The following is a 16,868-nucleotide window of genomic DNA, read 5'->3' as shown; positions in this document are numbered from 1 at the left end:
TGTCATAAAACCTTAACAATGAATTTTTATATTATTTGAAATAGAGATGGTCTCCATCCAATAATGACTTGTTATGATTCATTGTAGAGATTATAGTACTTAACAAAAACTATTTCTCAAAAGTAAAACTCAAACAGAACAAAAAAATCTTTGATGTTCTTTGATAAAATTCAAAAAAGAACAGCCAAAACTTGTACTATAAAATCAGACTTTTCTCTATGGTATTGAAATTAAATAGAATAAAATAATCTAATAGTCTTCAGAACGATTACTGTCTCTTATCTTCAGTAGTTAGTACCGTCACAGAAGAGACAGTTTTAACACTTATAGAATTTAAAGAAGACACCCAGGAGGAAACTTGTAAAGGGAAAACAACTTTAAATATACAAAATGGATTTTGAACATGTACATAGGACATTTTCTACGCATTTTTCTACATACACGTAGAAAATTATTTTTCTACCCAAACCTGTTACCCAACCCTGGTTTATATATTTATAATTAATTTGTTTTTGTTTTTTTTTTGTTTTCTAAAATATTTTGATCAAAAGGAAATATGTAAAAATGGGCAACAATGTGTCGGTCAGAATAATCACGGAACTAAAATTTTATTTGGTATTATCTATATAAATATGATTTATCTTTCAGATTTTTTCTAAATATTCTTTTTAATCTATTGTGTTTAGATCCGGTCATACCGATGTATTACTACATAGAAAAAGAGAATATTGACTTAAAATCCCCTCCAAAAACGATGGTTGTAGATCATGGTCTGTTCCTGTGGAATCAGGCTATGTTCATTTTAGCCCAATTACTTACAGCAGGACTACTTCACATAAACGAATTGGACCCTATCAGAAGGTATTTGCCTTCATATAATAGGCCTAGAAAGGGTGGGAGGTATTCTGCTTTTCAGGTGTGTATAATATTAGTGTGTGTATAACTTCAATTTTCTATTTTTTTATTCGTAAAATTCTTCAAAAAGTTTTAATAAAAATATGGGTAACGTTTTCAATTAATATATTGTGTTAACTATGTTTTTTTTAAGTTCCTGCATAGCATACTTACCCTCAATAATTTATTTGCAGTATGGACAAACTATGGAGGGTAGAGGTAAGGAGAAACATCCCTTACGGGGCTTTGTTTGAAAAAGTGGTCACGAAAAAGGGGAAAATATGGGTTTATTAAATGACCACTGTAGCGCTTGGGATCCTTGACAGTTCTGTTTGACGATTTATTTGACACATTTGAATTTGATTTGAAACTTTGTGAATTTGTCAGTCTTATTTATTGTCTTATTTGTCAGTCAGTTTTATTAACTACCAACATTTATTGACAACGTAAGCAACAAATTATTGAGTCTACCCTACATAATTTTTTTATATGTTTTGAATAAAATTAGGACGGCACTGCTGAATCGGAGTATAAGTCGGCCATTTCAGGACCCCGTCGCGTTCGATCTAAGATTTTTGATATGCTCCTTCCTTATTATTTTTATTCAAAGAGAAATCTCATATTTATCTATCCCTCTTTAATTATTTCCTGTTCTAAAAAATTTTGGCGCTGCTTTCAAATGTAGAACTGTTGCTACAGCAGCGCCATCTTAATTGTTCCCTCTTTGGTGACTACTTTTCAATATACTCAGATAATTCTCCTTACCTCTAACCTCCGTAGGACAAACTAAAGGAAACAAAAACATATAACAAATCTTTGACAGTTATTTGTAATTTTATATTTGTTTAAAAAAATTATTGATGCTTAATGTTGCAAAAAAAAACTTTCTAATGGGTCGATATCAGTCCATTGTTCTGCTTGGGTATATGTAAGCAAGTGCCAAATCAGCGTCTACTTATCATATGTTTTTCACATATACGCGAAGAGAGTATTTCTGTTAATATAAAGACAATATCTTAAAAAATGTGTTTATTTTTTGTGTTTGATGCCCTCTAACGGACGAACAAAGCAGTTTTGTTTACCGGGTGCGTCTCAAAAGTGGCTCATCCCTATAATTTTTTTATTTTTTCAAATAAAATAACGAGATTTGGTATATTAGTATATGACATAAATTAGGATTGACTGACGTTGTTTTTGGTCAATTCCTGTTTCACCGGAAATGACTACAACTTTTGATTTTTAAATGGCAACCTCGGTATTTTTCTAGTTTATGCAATAGAAAATGTCACTCTGAATAGAATGACATATCACATGTCAACTTTTGACATTTTCGCTTTAAAAAAAATCATATTTTAAATTTCAGTCTAGAGGCTGTGTTAAAAGCACTAATTTTTAATCAAGGAGCCTTGGAAAAATATATTTGATCGTCTAGTGTTTTTCGTGTCTTGTCCTGGCCGGTTAAAATATGCCCAAATCGTATTTTTAATCATATCTCAATTTTTTTCAAATGGAACGAGGCTGGCTCATTAGCATATTTGGAAAAAGCAGTTTTTTAGGAATAATTTGGTACCACACAGTTGGTATTCCGAGTCAAATTGTCGTTATGATCCGCATGTTACAATTTCAAATAAACCATATGAGAAAATGTCAAAAGTTGACATATGATATGTCATTCAACTCAGAATATCATTTTCTATCGAATTAAATAAAAAAATACCGAGGGTGCTACTTAAAAATCAAAAGTTGTTGTCATTTCCGGTGAAACAAGAAGTGACCAGACAAATGAATACGTCAATCAATTCCAATTTATGTCATATACTAACACACCAAATCTCATTTTTTCACCTGAAAAATTAAAAAAGTTATAGGGGTGAGCCACTTATAAGACGCACCCGGTATAACTAAATTGGGTCTAATGAACATACATATATTTGTTCCAAAAAAACGTAGTAATTCAGTGTCCACGGAATATAGGGACACCTGGTATCCCTTTGTTAATTTATATGTTATAAATGTGAATAATTATGTAAAACGTGTAATAATATAATAATAATTTTTATTTTTTGCTTTGGCAGGCAAAACCGTCCATAGTAAGTAATTTTATGATTCTTTTCATTATTTATTAATACCTTGATACTCTAATTTAGAAAATCTGTAATAAAACCTTGTCCATTAAGTATATATGTTAGATAGGCGTATGTTTATAATTTGTGCATGGCTTGTAGCTGCTTACATGTTTCTTTAGTAACAATAATGAATTATATATAAAAAAAATAATAATCTGAAACAGAGTCAAGTTGACTTACTTTTTCTGGTAGTATATTATGTATCCTGGTTTTATCTATCTTCCGATGATGTTTTGGTGTATTTTGGTGTATTTCTGTAATTTTTTGTTGAAGAAACAAGATTAAGAAAACACATGAAAAGTATAATTAACGAATTATATTTTTTTCTAATATTTGTGAAGTTATGAAACTATTATTTTTTGTTTATTTTAAGTTTTTTATTTTTTTCGTTTTTAGTAATAGTTGCAATAGGTTCGGTGGAGGTTATGGTAGGTTTTAATTTATTGAGATTTTGAAACTTATATGAATTCATAATAATATTAATAATTATCTAATAATATACTAATAATAAGAATTTTCAAGAATGTCAGTTATAAACTTGAGTATTGCGCTAATAATAAATTACAACTGTTAGGCAATCCTAAAGATAAAACACCTCCACTGGAATGGTCGGGTATTTATGAAATTTCCTGTAAAGATTTTAGTCAAAAATATGTTGGGCAAACTAGATCAATATTAACTAGATTTAGTGAACATAATATACATATAAGCGATACCAATTAAACTTTTAGTTACGTAATCGAGGGCGCGGTTTTTAAATACATTGTTGCCAACCAGCAGGCTGGCTAATTGGAATTTAAATTTCCCACTGATAGTTCAGGTCGTAGCTCTCTGCTGTAATAAATGTCAAGGTGCCACATTTATTTATTTCCTGACATTGTCATTCGTTTTGACACTTTAGTTTTGTATTACGAGTTTTTGGTTTAAATGAATTGTGTTGTGATACTTTAAGCTTAAAAATGTTTACTAGCAGACCTTGCAGTCGAACGTTGTTCCTCTTGGAACCTCTTTTAGTACGAAGTGTACAAGACAGTGTAATAGCCGTATACCAACGTATATTTTGAACGGGAAAGCGGTAGTAATGGCCCTTTATGTCCCTTAAATGCTGTTAATTAGGTGAGTTTTGTTGATCTAAATAATAACTGCTTACATATTTATAATTAATTTATTTTTGTTTCCTAAAATATTTTGATTAAGAGAAAATATGTAAAAGTAGGCACCGCTGTGCCGGTCAAGCTTAATCACGTGACTAAAAGTTTAATTGGTATGAACTATATATAGTATTTTTAATACCTATTTAGAGGTACCAGCCGTTTTAGTAACTTAACGTATGCGGCTTCTTGCACCATCTAAACCCTCATGAAAAAAATTAGGTTATGACCTTTGTCATGTCAAATGCTTGACATATTTCTTATTGCATTGGCGGAGTGACTTGAAATTTCATATTATCAGTGGCGGTTTATAATAATAAAAATTAATTTTATGAAATTCTAAAGATGTTGACGTATTAAAAAAAATATAAAAGAAGCGCACTAATTTTAAAAATATTGTTTTATTAACTAGATACCGAGTTTTCTTAAAAAAAATACCTATATTATTTAAGATCTCGATTTAAGGCTTATACCAAAGAATATCTTAACTTATACTTATGCTTAATGTAGTAAACTATATTCAAAACGATTTAGGATCTCGATTTAAGGCAATTCAAAAAGCGTCTGATGCACTAAAAAGTATAATAAATAATATAACAAGAAGTCGAGCAAGCAGTAATAATATTTATTTAAGGGCTCGTTTAAGTACAAATTTCTACAGAAAAACAGGTTTAAAGAGCTTTTCGCTTTTAGCAGCATGGTATTTGTTCAAAAATAATATTCTTTTAATCTGATTCCAGGCATTTCCAATAACTGTTTTCTTCCATCCCGTTTTTTGAAATGAAAACTCATTTTTTAATCCCAAATATAACGAACTTTTGGAAATCTTAGTTTCTGGAGACTCTTCGATAAATTGCCGGAAAATAGTTTCTACTGTGATTTTTATCCTTTCAGCGCATACATTTTGTAAATTACTTCCCTCAAACAATGTAGGTATTCTTTGTAATTCGGATTTTGCTCGGGAAACGCTTGCAGACATATTTCTTCTAAATTCGAAATCTGTAGCTCTGTTTGGTTTTTCAAAGATTATATAATGTGCATTCTGGAACTTTTAGTGCTTCGGACGTTTTTCGAACATTGTTCTTTTAAAACCTCTTTTAGTGCGAAGTGTACAAGACAGTGTAATAGCCGTATACCAACGTATATTTTGAACGGGAAAGCGGTAGTAATGGCCCTTTATGTCCCTTTTGCGTTATGTTAATTAAGATGAGTTTTGTTGATCTAAATAATAACATCTAACATATTTATAATTATTTTAATTTTGTTTCCTAAAAATTTTGATTTCAACTGAAAATATGTAAAAGTAGGCAACGCTGTGCCGGTCAAGCTTAATCACGTGACTAAAAGTTTAATTGGTATGAACTATATATATGATTTATGCGGTATTCAGTGGAATTTTATAAAAATCTAATCAAAGTATCTAACTAGAGATACTTGACAGTGATAGTTGTGTCTGTCATTTTAAATAACAGATAAATTAGTATTTTCTGTCATTATTTGGATGTCAAAATTTTCCTTGACTCAATTGGATAGAATATATTTATTTGATTTTGCAGTATGTTGCACTTTATCTTATTTTAATATTTATTAATTTTATACCTAATACACTTTATAATTGTTCTTACTGGCACATATAACAGCACTTAACAATCTACCTAATTCAATCTCAGTAAAATAAAAGTTACTTTTAAATCAAAGAAATATGTGTTTTATAATAAACGAATATTTTTCTTTTGCGATTTAGGGTACGGCTACCGATTTAGTCGTTCAGATTGTACTAATAGCCGAATCAATGCGTCTTCAAGCTATGATGGCAACCTATGGTATTCAAACTCAAACCCCTCACGAAGTGGAACCGGTACAAATATGGTCGTCCACCCAGCTTGTAAAAGTCTACCAGAACTTAGGTGTAAATAAAAAATTAAAACTCAAAGGTAGACCTGAAAGACCTATCGGAAGTTTAGGTAAGTACAGAAAAGTTTGGAAAACACCCTGTGGAATGAGTTTCCAAAGTAAGGAAGTTCAAAACTACTTTGTCCTAAAGGTGTAAGCTATTAATCAGCGCAACCTGTAGATCTATAGTGTTCCTCTTTCTTGAGTTACAATAACTCATCATACAGTCTCAAGGCTTTGACAAAAGCCAGTATTTGAGGCGGTTTTACAGAGGTTAGTTCTCCGTCTCCGATATCAGTCGTACCAAAGTTTATGGCACGAATGGTTGCCGTCTCGGCGCACTCAGTGATGAGGTGTTCTGGTGTTTCCCCATTTTCCTCACAGAATCTGCATTAACCGTTGTTTCTTAGCTTCAATCTACTGAAGTGTTCATTGATGAGACAGTGTCCTGTTAAAAACCCCCCGTGACAATCCCAAGATTGTTCTTACTTAAACCACAGATTAGGTATACTATATGTATACAGATAAAAATCTTATCCCTAATTCGTAGCACGAAAATTGTTTTTTATGACGATGAGCAAAAAAAAAATTATGACGATGAGCAACACGGCTATCATAGAGGAATACACAAAACTGTTTAACATTATATTACAACATAAGAAAATACCAGAAGAATGGAAACAAAGTATAACAATACCCATTTTTAAAAAGGGAGATATAACAGACCCAGCAAACTATAGAGGAATAACATTACTGAGCACCTCGCTAAAACTTCTGACTAAGATCATTGCGGACAAAATCTCCTCAATAGTACCAATAAGCGAGGAACAACAAGGATTCCGAAGAAACCGATCAACTACCGATGCACTATTCATACTCAGGCAACTAGTTGAAAAGTCCTTAGAATATAACTCTCCAGCCTATCTATGTTTTATAGATTTAACAAAGGCCTTTGATAGAGTTCAACTAAAACATCATCACCATCTTGGAAAGCAGTAATGTCTCGAAGGAACTCACAGAACTTATCAAGGACTTAAACACAAACACGACAACCCAAATAAGAACAAACTTTACCTTAACGCAGCATCTTCGAACTACAACTGGTATTCGCCAAGGCGACAGTCTCAGCCCTCTGTTATTCAACACAATCATGGATCAAGTAATAAAAACCGTCAAGAATACTGGATTAGGATATCGAATGGGAATGTATAAAGTAAACATATTATGCTATGCCGATGACGCAGTACTTATTGCAGAGTCAGAGGACGACCTCCAAAGAATGCTACAAGTTTTTAACAGACAGGCAGAAAAACTTAACATGCAAATTTCCACAAATAAGACCAAATGCATGACCATTACAAAGGGGCCTCTACGGTGCAAATTGGTAATAAAAAACAAAACTATTGATCAGATAATGTCATTCGAATACCTCGGATGCAAAATTACAAGCTCAGGATTCCTGGAAGAAGAAGTAAGGAAACAAGCCCACAAAGCTGCCGCAATATCAGGACATCTTAAATATCCCATATGGAAAAAAAACATTTGAGTACAGAATGTAAGTCAAGAATATACAAAACCTGCATACGACCAGTGATGACATATGGTGCGGAAATCAGAGCTGAAACATCAGTAACAAAGAGAATCCTACGAACTACTGAAATGAAGACCTTAAGAATGATAACTGGATACACATTGAGGGACAGACAGAGAAATGTAGACATAAGAGAAAAAGTGCCAAACAAACGACGTTGTCAGATGGATAAGGCAGAGAAGAAGAGAATGGAACCAGCATGTCAATAGAATGGGCCCCGACAGAATGGCCATAATAATTCGCAACAACGTACCCCATGGTAGAAGACCTACTGGACGACCACCTAAACGTTGGCAAGACAGTTAGCAGTCAACCGGAACTAAACAGGCGATACGCCTTCTAAAAGAAGAAGAAGAATGACGATGAGCAAACGAGTAAAATTTCCTGTGCGCAAAAATAAACTCGCGTTTAAACAGCGTAATAACTGGCGCTGTGCACAATTTTAGAGGCTATAAGTGGGCGTGTTATGTGCGCAAACTAGTAACCTAACTAGTGCGCGATTCCGAAAATTGGAACCACGAAAAACAATGCTTTTGACGATAAGTTTATAATCTGTATAATCTGTGCTTAAACCAAGGAAAATCTTTGATTTTTCTCGGTGGTAAGTTCTGAGAAATTTCTTTACGTGTCTTAGACTATTGGAGAATTTCTATTCCAGGTTACAGGATAAAGTGGTTTTTAAATTGCTTATTTTGGAAAACCATTCGAACTTTCTAACATTATTTTGTTTTCCCTGGTATAATATACAGAAGGGTGCTTTAAAATTTAAAAGGGGACAAAAAATTCAAATAATTTAGCTACAAATTACTTAAAAAATCATCAAAATCGACCTACAAGAACAAAATATATTGATGTTTAAAATACATGAAAATTTCTAAGTGTCCATTTTTGGTCAGGGTTTTCTGTATTTTTTATTTTTTTTTATTTTAGGAACTAGTAAACTATATCGCATATGTGGAGCCACTGTCCTTTGTTATCCTCTTATCTTCGAAGTATCCGACTTTTATCTATATAGAGACATGGCCCTGCTAATCGACGATATAAAAACAGAGTTACAATTTGTTGGAAGGTAATATGATTTGCAAAAAAACTTTTCTTCAGAAATTTATGAAATCGTTATTGGTAGGTATTGGAGATTATCTGGAAGACCTACAGTGTGTCTGTTGATCAGGGAAGAGCATATGAGGGATCCCCAGTTCAAGCAAATGTTAGACCTTTTGGCTATGCTGAAAAAAGGGTATTGTGATAATGTTAAAGTTCGCATAGGACGGCTGCAAAATCTTATTTCTAGTTCTTGTGTTGGTAAGTTTAAAGTTTTATGAATTATATTTTAAGTAAAAAAATATTTTTTTTAAATTATTTTTCGCTAAAAAAGATTTTAAATTCTATCTTTGCTATTATTCATAATAATTCTTTGAATAAAAGGATTAAAGGAGCATATCAGAAATCTTAGACATAGATAAATGAAACAAGTTTAGATTGAAAGTGCCCTATGCCATAAGGACAATGTGTAAACACTATTTGGCGCTATTCTTGCAACGGTCGCAAAGCTTTTAATTTAAGCCAAATATTATTTATTCAAATTTATTATTATTTTCTTTTAATTTTATAAATAAAATACAGTGTGTTGCATACAAGAAACTTTATTTTATATTAACAACACATTGGAAACATTGGAAACCGACGTTATGCCACGATCCACGATGGTTTTTGCAGTTCACAGTTCGCAGCAAAGTTTTTTAAGTTTTTAATGCCACTTTTTCACAATTATTACGGGTTTGAGTAAAAACTTAAACTCACAAGATAGCAATAATTACTTTGAAAATGGACGCTTTAAACACCCTTCGGAAATTTTTTGAATGAGAGCGGTTTAGATTTTGAAAGATTTTATAATTTTCGAAGATTCTGACTTTGACAAGAGAAAATTATTTCTGTTGTTGTTTGGCGGTTGTTCTTAGCAACCACCATAGCAGCGCCAGATCGCGTACAACGGTCGCGACCCAAAATTTTGACATTTCAATCTAAATTTATTTCCTTTATCTATGGTATTATTATTCCCTATGGTATATCCCTTTGAATAAGAAGACTAAGGAAGGAGCATATCAAAAATCTTAGGTACACCGCGATGGGCCTCAAATATGGCCGATTTAAATTCCGGTTTATCAGTGTCGTTCAAATTTTATTTAAAAAATGTAAAACTATGATGTAGGGTAGACGTGGGGTAGACTCAATAATTTGTTGTTTTATTTTACGTTGTGAATAAATATTGGTAGTTATTAAAATTGTTATAAAAATATATAATTCTAATAAAAATAGATAAGTTATAATAAGTATTTATTACCACAAACATCCGATACGCTACTGAAGCAGGTAAGTCAAATTAACGTATCTAAATTCTTTGACATCTAATCTTTGACAAGTAATAAATAAAAGCTAAAATGCAAGAAAAATATATAATTTAGTTAATTTAAGTGAATTTCATAAATGATCGGTTTACTACACGTATGTATATTATATAGTCACTAGCGAAAAGTTGTTCCATTATTTCACTCAATTTTTGCCGAGATCTACCGCACGCTACACAACCAACTATTTTAGAGAACTTTTTCGATAAATCGCGATAGTGTCACTGTTAATTTAAGTGCTGCCACAATTTCCATCTAGATTTACTACCTTTATACAACTATCAGTAGTAGAATAAATAATAAATAACATAAAATAAGCTCCGTAAAGACTGACAAATCCACAAAATTTCAAATCAAATTCAAATGTGTCAAATGAATCGTCAAACAGAACTGTCAAGGATCCCCACCCTAGAGTGCTTTTATGGCGCTTTTTCCGCCCACCATGCATTAATACATGGATAGCATTATGCTCCTTCCTTAGTCTTCTTATTCAAAGGTATTTCCCTATCAGGTATTTGCTCTATAGTAACGCATTTTTAATATTTATAGAACATTTAGATTTTATGAATCAGCTAGACGGTTTGACAGATAGTTTTACCCACTTTCAACAATTGGAACACGAATACATAGGTTACCAAAGTTTGACAGATGTGCCAAGGGCGTTGAATTACACCGACCAACTGAAGGATTTATCTGTAAGACTTAATATAGGGCCTTTCAAATTGTTTCAGTTACTAAAATAAGCATTTCAGAGTTATAAGGATAAATCGACTAATGAAATTATAGAGTGTCTCAAAAATCAAGACAGTTTGTATGCTAAAGCCCAGTTGTACGGTTTTATACTGCGACGCGAAGGAAAACATTTTAAAATCCAGGATACTACTATTGAGAATTCATTATTGTGTAGGTATATTAGGGTGGCCATCATGAATTAATTTATGTAGTGTAGTTTAAAGCTTAGACAAAAAAAGACTGTCCAGCCATCGTTCACCGCTACGTCATTATTTGTCAAATATGAGTTTTAGGGTGTGCCTGAGATCAGCTCATATTGTTTAAAAAAATTTAAGTGCGTGTATTGACTGAGCGAGTTCCGTTTTTTCGGCATTTATTCATTTTTTCTTGAACTCTTCATCAGTAATTTACAAATGCCGTAATGACGTCACGAATCTCTTTCATTTGGCTGGCAAGTGATTGAGAGAGTTCGACAAAACAAATGACGTGACGTTGAACGATGGTTGAAACATTCTATACACAGTTTTTTTTACATTTATTTTCGTGATCTTTAAGAAATTTATGGCCACCCTAAGGTGTTAACAAGTAACTCTTTAAGACTAGTTTGTATCTTTTAGCTCTTACTATCATGCTGGATGCCTCAGACACTGGTCAGCAGTCAGATACACCAGTAGTCTGTTACATCATACTGTAGATTCTATAAGTCCTTTTATTACTGCTGTCTTGGTTCATGGAAAGCAGGTACATAAGCCAAATAATAGAATAGATACGATAAAAAAAGGCTTCAAAGACGGTTATGCATTTCTCAACCGTCTATGACGGTTTTTTTCGATCGTATATTATTTTCGTTAACTTATTGGGAATATCTTTATAATATTTTACACTTTCAGCTGACTGTAGGTGTTATTGGACAGAATGAAACAGTTTTCGACAAACCAATGACACCAGCCGAAATCCAGTCTATAGTTTACAGTTCAGGTGATAGCTCTGCTGTAAGAACTGTCAAGTTGCCACATTTATTTATTTATTTCCTGACGTTGTCATTCGTTTTGACACTTTAGTTTTGTATTACGAGTTTTTGGATTGTGTTGTGATACTTTAAGCTTAAAATGTTTTACTAGCACACCTTGCAGTCGAACATTGTTCGTTTTAGAACCAATTGTGGACATATTCGGCGCCGGGCTGACTAATAGGAATTTAAATTTCCCGCTGGGGATTCAGGTGGTAGCTCTGCTGTAAAAATCGTCAAGTTGCCACATTTATTTTTGATTATTTCCTTAAAATTGTCATTCGTTTTGACACTTTAGTTTTGTATTGCGAGTTTTTGGTTTAAATGAATTGTGTTGTGATACTTTAAGCTTAAAATGTTTTACTAGCACACCTTGCAGTCGAACATTGTTCGTTTTAGAACCTCTTTTAGAGCGAAGTGAACAAGATAGCTTAATAGCCGTAAAAAACTCATTGCAACTTTATTAGAATATTTTGAACGGGAAAGCGATAGTAATGGACCTTTATGTCCCTTAAGTACTGTTAAGGAGGTTAGTTTTGTTAATGTAAATAATGAATGTGTATATATTTATAATTAATTTATTTTTGTCGCTAAATTATTTTGATTAAAAGAAAATATGTAAAAGTCGGCAACGCTGTGCCGGTCAAGCTTAATCACGTTACTAAAAGTTTGTTTGGTATAATCTATGTACCGTATGATCGAGAAAAAACGGCGTCAGCGATGGCTATGGAATGAAGATCGCTGTCATTTTATATGTAAATTTATATGGGAAATGTCATCGATGTTCATTTCCTAGCCAACTGGACGCCTTTTTTTTTCAATCATACGGTATATATGTTTAATTTTTCTTAAATTTAAAGTAGAACAATTGAGTAACATAATATTATTAATTAATTTTCAGGGATTTTAAAAATTAGAGTTGGTTGGGTTTTGGAGGCAATGAAATATTATTTAGATATCATAGGAAGTAAAAAGAAGATCGAAGAACATAGTCCTTACGAAATTAGACAGTTAATTTTTAAGGTTTTATCAATTACAGAGTGTGAATCTCATAATAGTTTAAAGTAAGTACTAATAAGCATTTCTTTAGTGTTTAGGTTATTATGAGAATAAATAACTTATAATAATTTATATTTCATATACAAGGTGTCCCACTTAAGATGGATACAAGCCAATATCTTGATTGTTTGTTGAGCGGTCTTTTCATTTTGGCAGGCTGTATGGCTATAAGACGTACACATTTTGCCCAGGAGTAGAAATGCGATACCTTATAGACGTACGTTTTAATGGGGTTTAATATTTTTCGAGTCAAGAGTAAGCTACCCTTAGGACAGTATTTATTTCAAAATCTGATAAATTATATTGAATCCTTCTTACCCAAGATACCACTTAAGTTCTAATTTTGATAAATGATACAGGGTGTGTTATTAAAATGTTATTTTATTTGTGTGTTTTTATAAGTACCGTAGTTTGGAGACGAAATTGATAATTACATAGTTTAGTCACATTTTAAATTTAGCGCCAAATTTATGCAACTAGAAGCAGTGGTGTGCATCAGTCTTGTTTAGTAAAACTTTGATGACAAGACGTATGCAGTCGGGTGTGCCATTTTTTATCTATTTTTTGCAAAAAACGCGGTTAAAATTTTAATTTTAGTTAATTAATTTAAATTTTAATTTTAGTTAATTAATTTAAAATTTTAATTTTCAATTAATTAATTTTAACCGTTTTGCAATTAAAGCTGTTTTAACTATATCTTCAATCATCACTTTACTAAACAAGAACTGACTACCTCTGGTTCACATAGAATGACGCTAGAACTTCAGAAATCTTCGACTAGACTCATAGAATTTCTCGCAATTATATCAATAACCAATTATAACCAATTATCAATTAATAATCGATTTAAGTTTCAGATAGCTTCCATAATAATTAAGATACAATACAAAAAACTAAATATTTTCAATTTATTTTGTTTACTTTAAAAATTGTTTTTGTTTAGCTAATACAAATGAATAAAATGAGTTAGCAAAATAATTTAAAAGCCCGTTTTCAATGGAATCTGAAATATGATTTTTATTAATTTTATTGAGGAATATTTAAAAAAAATCAGAAATAGTTAGATATTTAAAACAATCACTATTAACTTTGAAAAATATGCTCTAAACAAAGATTTATAAAACTATAACGAACTAAAAGTCAACATCTTCGACCAAACTACCATAATTGGATATAATTGGTTACTGATAATAAACCAGTTGTTTATCCAGTGGCGTCGTAAGTACTTAAAAAAAAAATAATAAAAATAAAAATGTCTTATTTTAATGATTTATCAATATTTATAAAAATTAGAACTTAAGTATCTTAGGTAAGGAGGATTCAATATAATTTATCAGATTTGAAATAAATACTGTCCTAAGGGTAGTTTACTCTTGACTCGAAAAAATATCAAACCCCATTAAAACGTACGTCTATGAGGTATCGCATTTCTTATCCTGGGCAAAATGTACGTCTTATAGCCATACAGCCTTCTGCCAAAAAAATGAAAAAGATCGCTCAACAAACAACCAAGATATTGGCTTGTACGCTGTTAAGCTTATTGGCTGTTAAGTGGGACACCCTGTATATACAGAGTGTGTAGGAAAGTTTGCAACAGATTTGACTGAAGTTCCATTTGGCACATTTGACAGTTAGTAGCTATTTTAAAATCGACATTAGTTTATGGACTTGTCCTTTTTTATTTAAATGTAACTATTTTTTAGGTTAGAGCCATTACAAAAAAGACAATTAGAAGGCTGTTTATGTCGGGTACCGCACAGATTCTACAACGAAGTTTGGGACGTTTTATTAAGAACTCCCAAAGGAGTTGTAGTCGAGGGAAACATAATCCCCAGGGAACCCACTATGTCCAACATGACAAAAAACGAACTGACATTTTCGTTGTTAGTAGAAGAGGTTTGCTTTAATTATTACATAACCTTAATTTTAATATATTTTATATACTTAATATTTTTCAGATGCTAAATCATATCAACGTGCCAGAATACAGACAATTAATTGTAGAACTTTTAACAATAGTTTCAACGATTTTGGGAAGGAATCCAGAGTTAACGTTCAATCAACCTTTGAACTTGAGACAGTTAGTTACTGATGCTGCCCATATGTATGCTAAGGTAAAAATAATATAAATTTACTAGCTTTTGCCTTGAGTATTTTTACTGTAAGTACTCAGTCACTTAAAAAACCTTTGTGCAAAAAGTCGTATTTCTAGGACACATTTTAAGAAATTTTTATGCAACCTTGTATCCCTAATATTTGCGTCACGCAAGTAACCTATGCGTCAAATTTCATGCTAGGTCAAGCGGTTTCGTAATTATTATCATTATTATATTATCATTATTTTTTTTTATCTCTCGCTTTTTGTGGTTGGTATTAAGGAGTATAACCGGGTTTTATCGACCAAGGTTATTAATCCTTTACTAAATATCTTCTAATTATATGACAGGTGCCCAGAATAGCTGCCTTTTGTGCAATTCCTGCTAATGAGTTGTTCATGAATCTTCTTTCAATGAGTCCGTTGCACGATATGATGAACGGTAATATTTGAACTTTCTTCAGTTTGTACACGCGTTTTAATTCGTAGCTTAGGTCTTGATACTTATTAATTTTTTCTGCATATGTTTTTCCCATCATTATTATATTTATTATTATTATTTTTAGAAGGGATATATTTTAAGTTATAATCACAAATTATTACTATCGACATGTCAATATAATACGTTTATTTTTTCTAATATGTTTATTACAGATTGACTATCAGATTTTTAGGTCTGGTCTGATGTATCTGGCGTATTGCAATAATTCTTTACTATCCTCACAAGCAAAAGAACGTCTTCTACTGCATACGGCATCATGCCATTTAATTCCATCGTTATATTTATTGTTGAATACAGCCAAACAACTTTCCAGTTTCCTGTTTATAGAATATTCCCTAAAAAATATTACATCAAATATTTTATCAAGTATAAAGAATAAATAAAAGTTGACGTTCTTGAAATTTTGGAAATTTTGATCTCCTTGATGAGATAAACGCAATTTTATTAATCATAATAAAAGTTTATTGAAATTTATAACAGCAAATTATGGTTTTTATAATTTTTAAAAGTTTTAACATCCTGCAACTTTAAAACTATGCATTTCCGCACCCATGTATAGGAACTTTTTTTCATTTTTGACGAGGAATCAATGGGTACTTATTTAATACTTTGGCCAGTTTTAATGACATTAAAAAATTTAAACCTTGCTATTAGACTTGGATTAAAGCAATTTAATAAAATTGCATTTATCCCATCGAGGAGACCGAAATCGACAAAATATATACAACTTTTAATGAGCATTAAACGTTCTATACAATTTTGCTAACCACAGAAAATTAAGTCACTGGCGCACATTTTTTTAGAAAAATATTCCAGTGATAACCCATATGCACGTCCCTGGTGAACATGTTGACACTTTTTTAGCATTAAAATATGTCAAACTTATAGTAACTTTCACCCTCAAAATTTCATTCCCATCACTAAAAGCACTTGGAAGGAAATTATAATAAATTGAAAAAAAAGGAAGAATCTCCACACGAGGGATAGCACATGTTTTTTGAAACACCCTGTATATTTCAATTTCATCTAATATACCTGTTGTCCGGTTGTCTTTTTCCTAATTCTCCAGTTTCCGACCAGTCGTTTGAAATTCTATCTGTAGTGGGAGGCAGTTTTGCAAAGATGGAGGTCCAAAACCAACCGTTTACGTCTTTAGGCAAGAGGTCCGGTCTGTTGCAACCCTTAAAGTATAATTATTGTTTTAAAATTTTAGTTTTTCTATGTTAAATATATATTTTACGTTAAAATCGCATATTCTGCCAGACGTCCAAACTTCGTCGACATCATCTCTTGCGATTGCTAACTTTAACCATTCGTTTTTTTCTTTTGTCTCCAATGATACCAAATCCATGCAACGCATCCTACAGTAGTTTCTTGCTCCTAACCAGTCTTCTTCATCAATATTTTCTAT

General features: G+C 31.8%; 2 protein-coding genes across 2 annotated transcripts; one reads left to right on the top strand and one right to left on the bottom strand.

The window, feature by feature from the left end:
* Positions 1-574: 574 nt before the first annotated feature.
* On the top strand, positions 575-14,974 carry LOC115877692 (probable phosphorylase b kinase regulatory subunit beta; the record flags this gene model as incomplete). The annotated part of the gene is given in 13 exon segments (XM_030893960.1): positions 575-582; positions 649-916; positions 2,970-2,984; positions 5,916-6,135; positions 8,586-8,724; positions 8,782-8,957; positions 10,610-10,755; positions 10,813-10,961; positions 11,410-11,533; positions 11,683-11,784; positions 12,696-12,865; positions 14,564-14,756; positions 14,819-14,974. Coding segments are annotated over 13 exon segments (1,866 nt in total), but the record flags the coding sequence as incomplete, so codon positions are not given.
* Positions 14,975-15,617: 643 nt separating this feature from the next.
* LOC115877693 lies at positions 15,618-16,862 on the bottom strand (the record flags this gene model as incomplete). Its single annotated transcript, XM_030893961.1, has 3 exons — positions 15,618-15,792; positions 16,493-16,638; positions 16,698-16,862. Coding segments are annotated over 3 exons (486 nt in total), but the record flags the coding sequence as incomplete, so codon positions are not given.
* Positions 16,863-16,868: the final 6 nt, after the last annotated feature.

Source organism: Sitophilus oryzae, unplaced genomic scaffold (genome assembly GCF_002938485.1).
Source record: "Sitophilus oryzae breed Bouriz unplaced genomic scaffold, Soryzae_2.0 scaffold_1497_pilon_pilon, whole genome shotgun sequence".
In the NCBI taxonomy this organism is placed as follows: Eukaryota; Metazoa; Arthropoda; class Insecta; order Coleoptera; family Curculionidae; genus Sitophilus; species Sitophilus oryzae.
The sequence above is the reverse complement of the archived record's forward strand: the minus strand, read 5'-3'. Positions and strand labels throughout refer to the sequence as shown.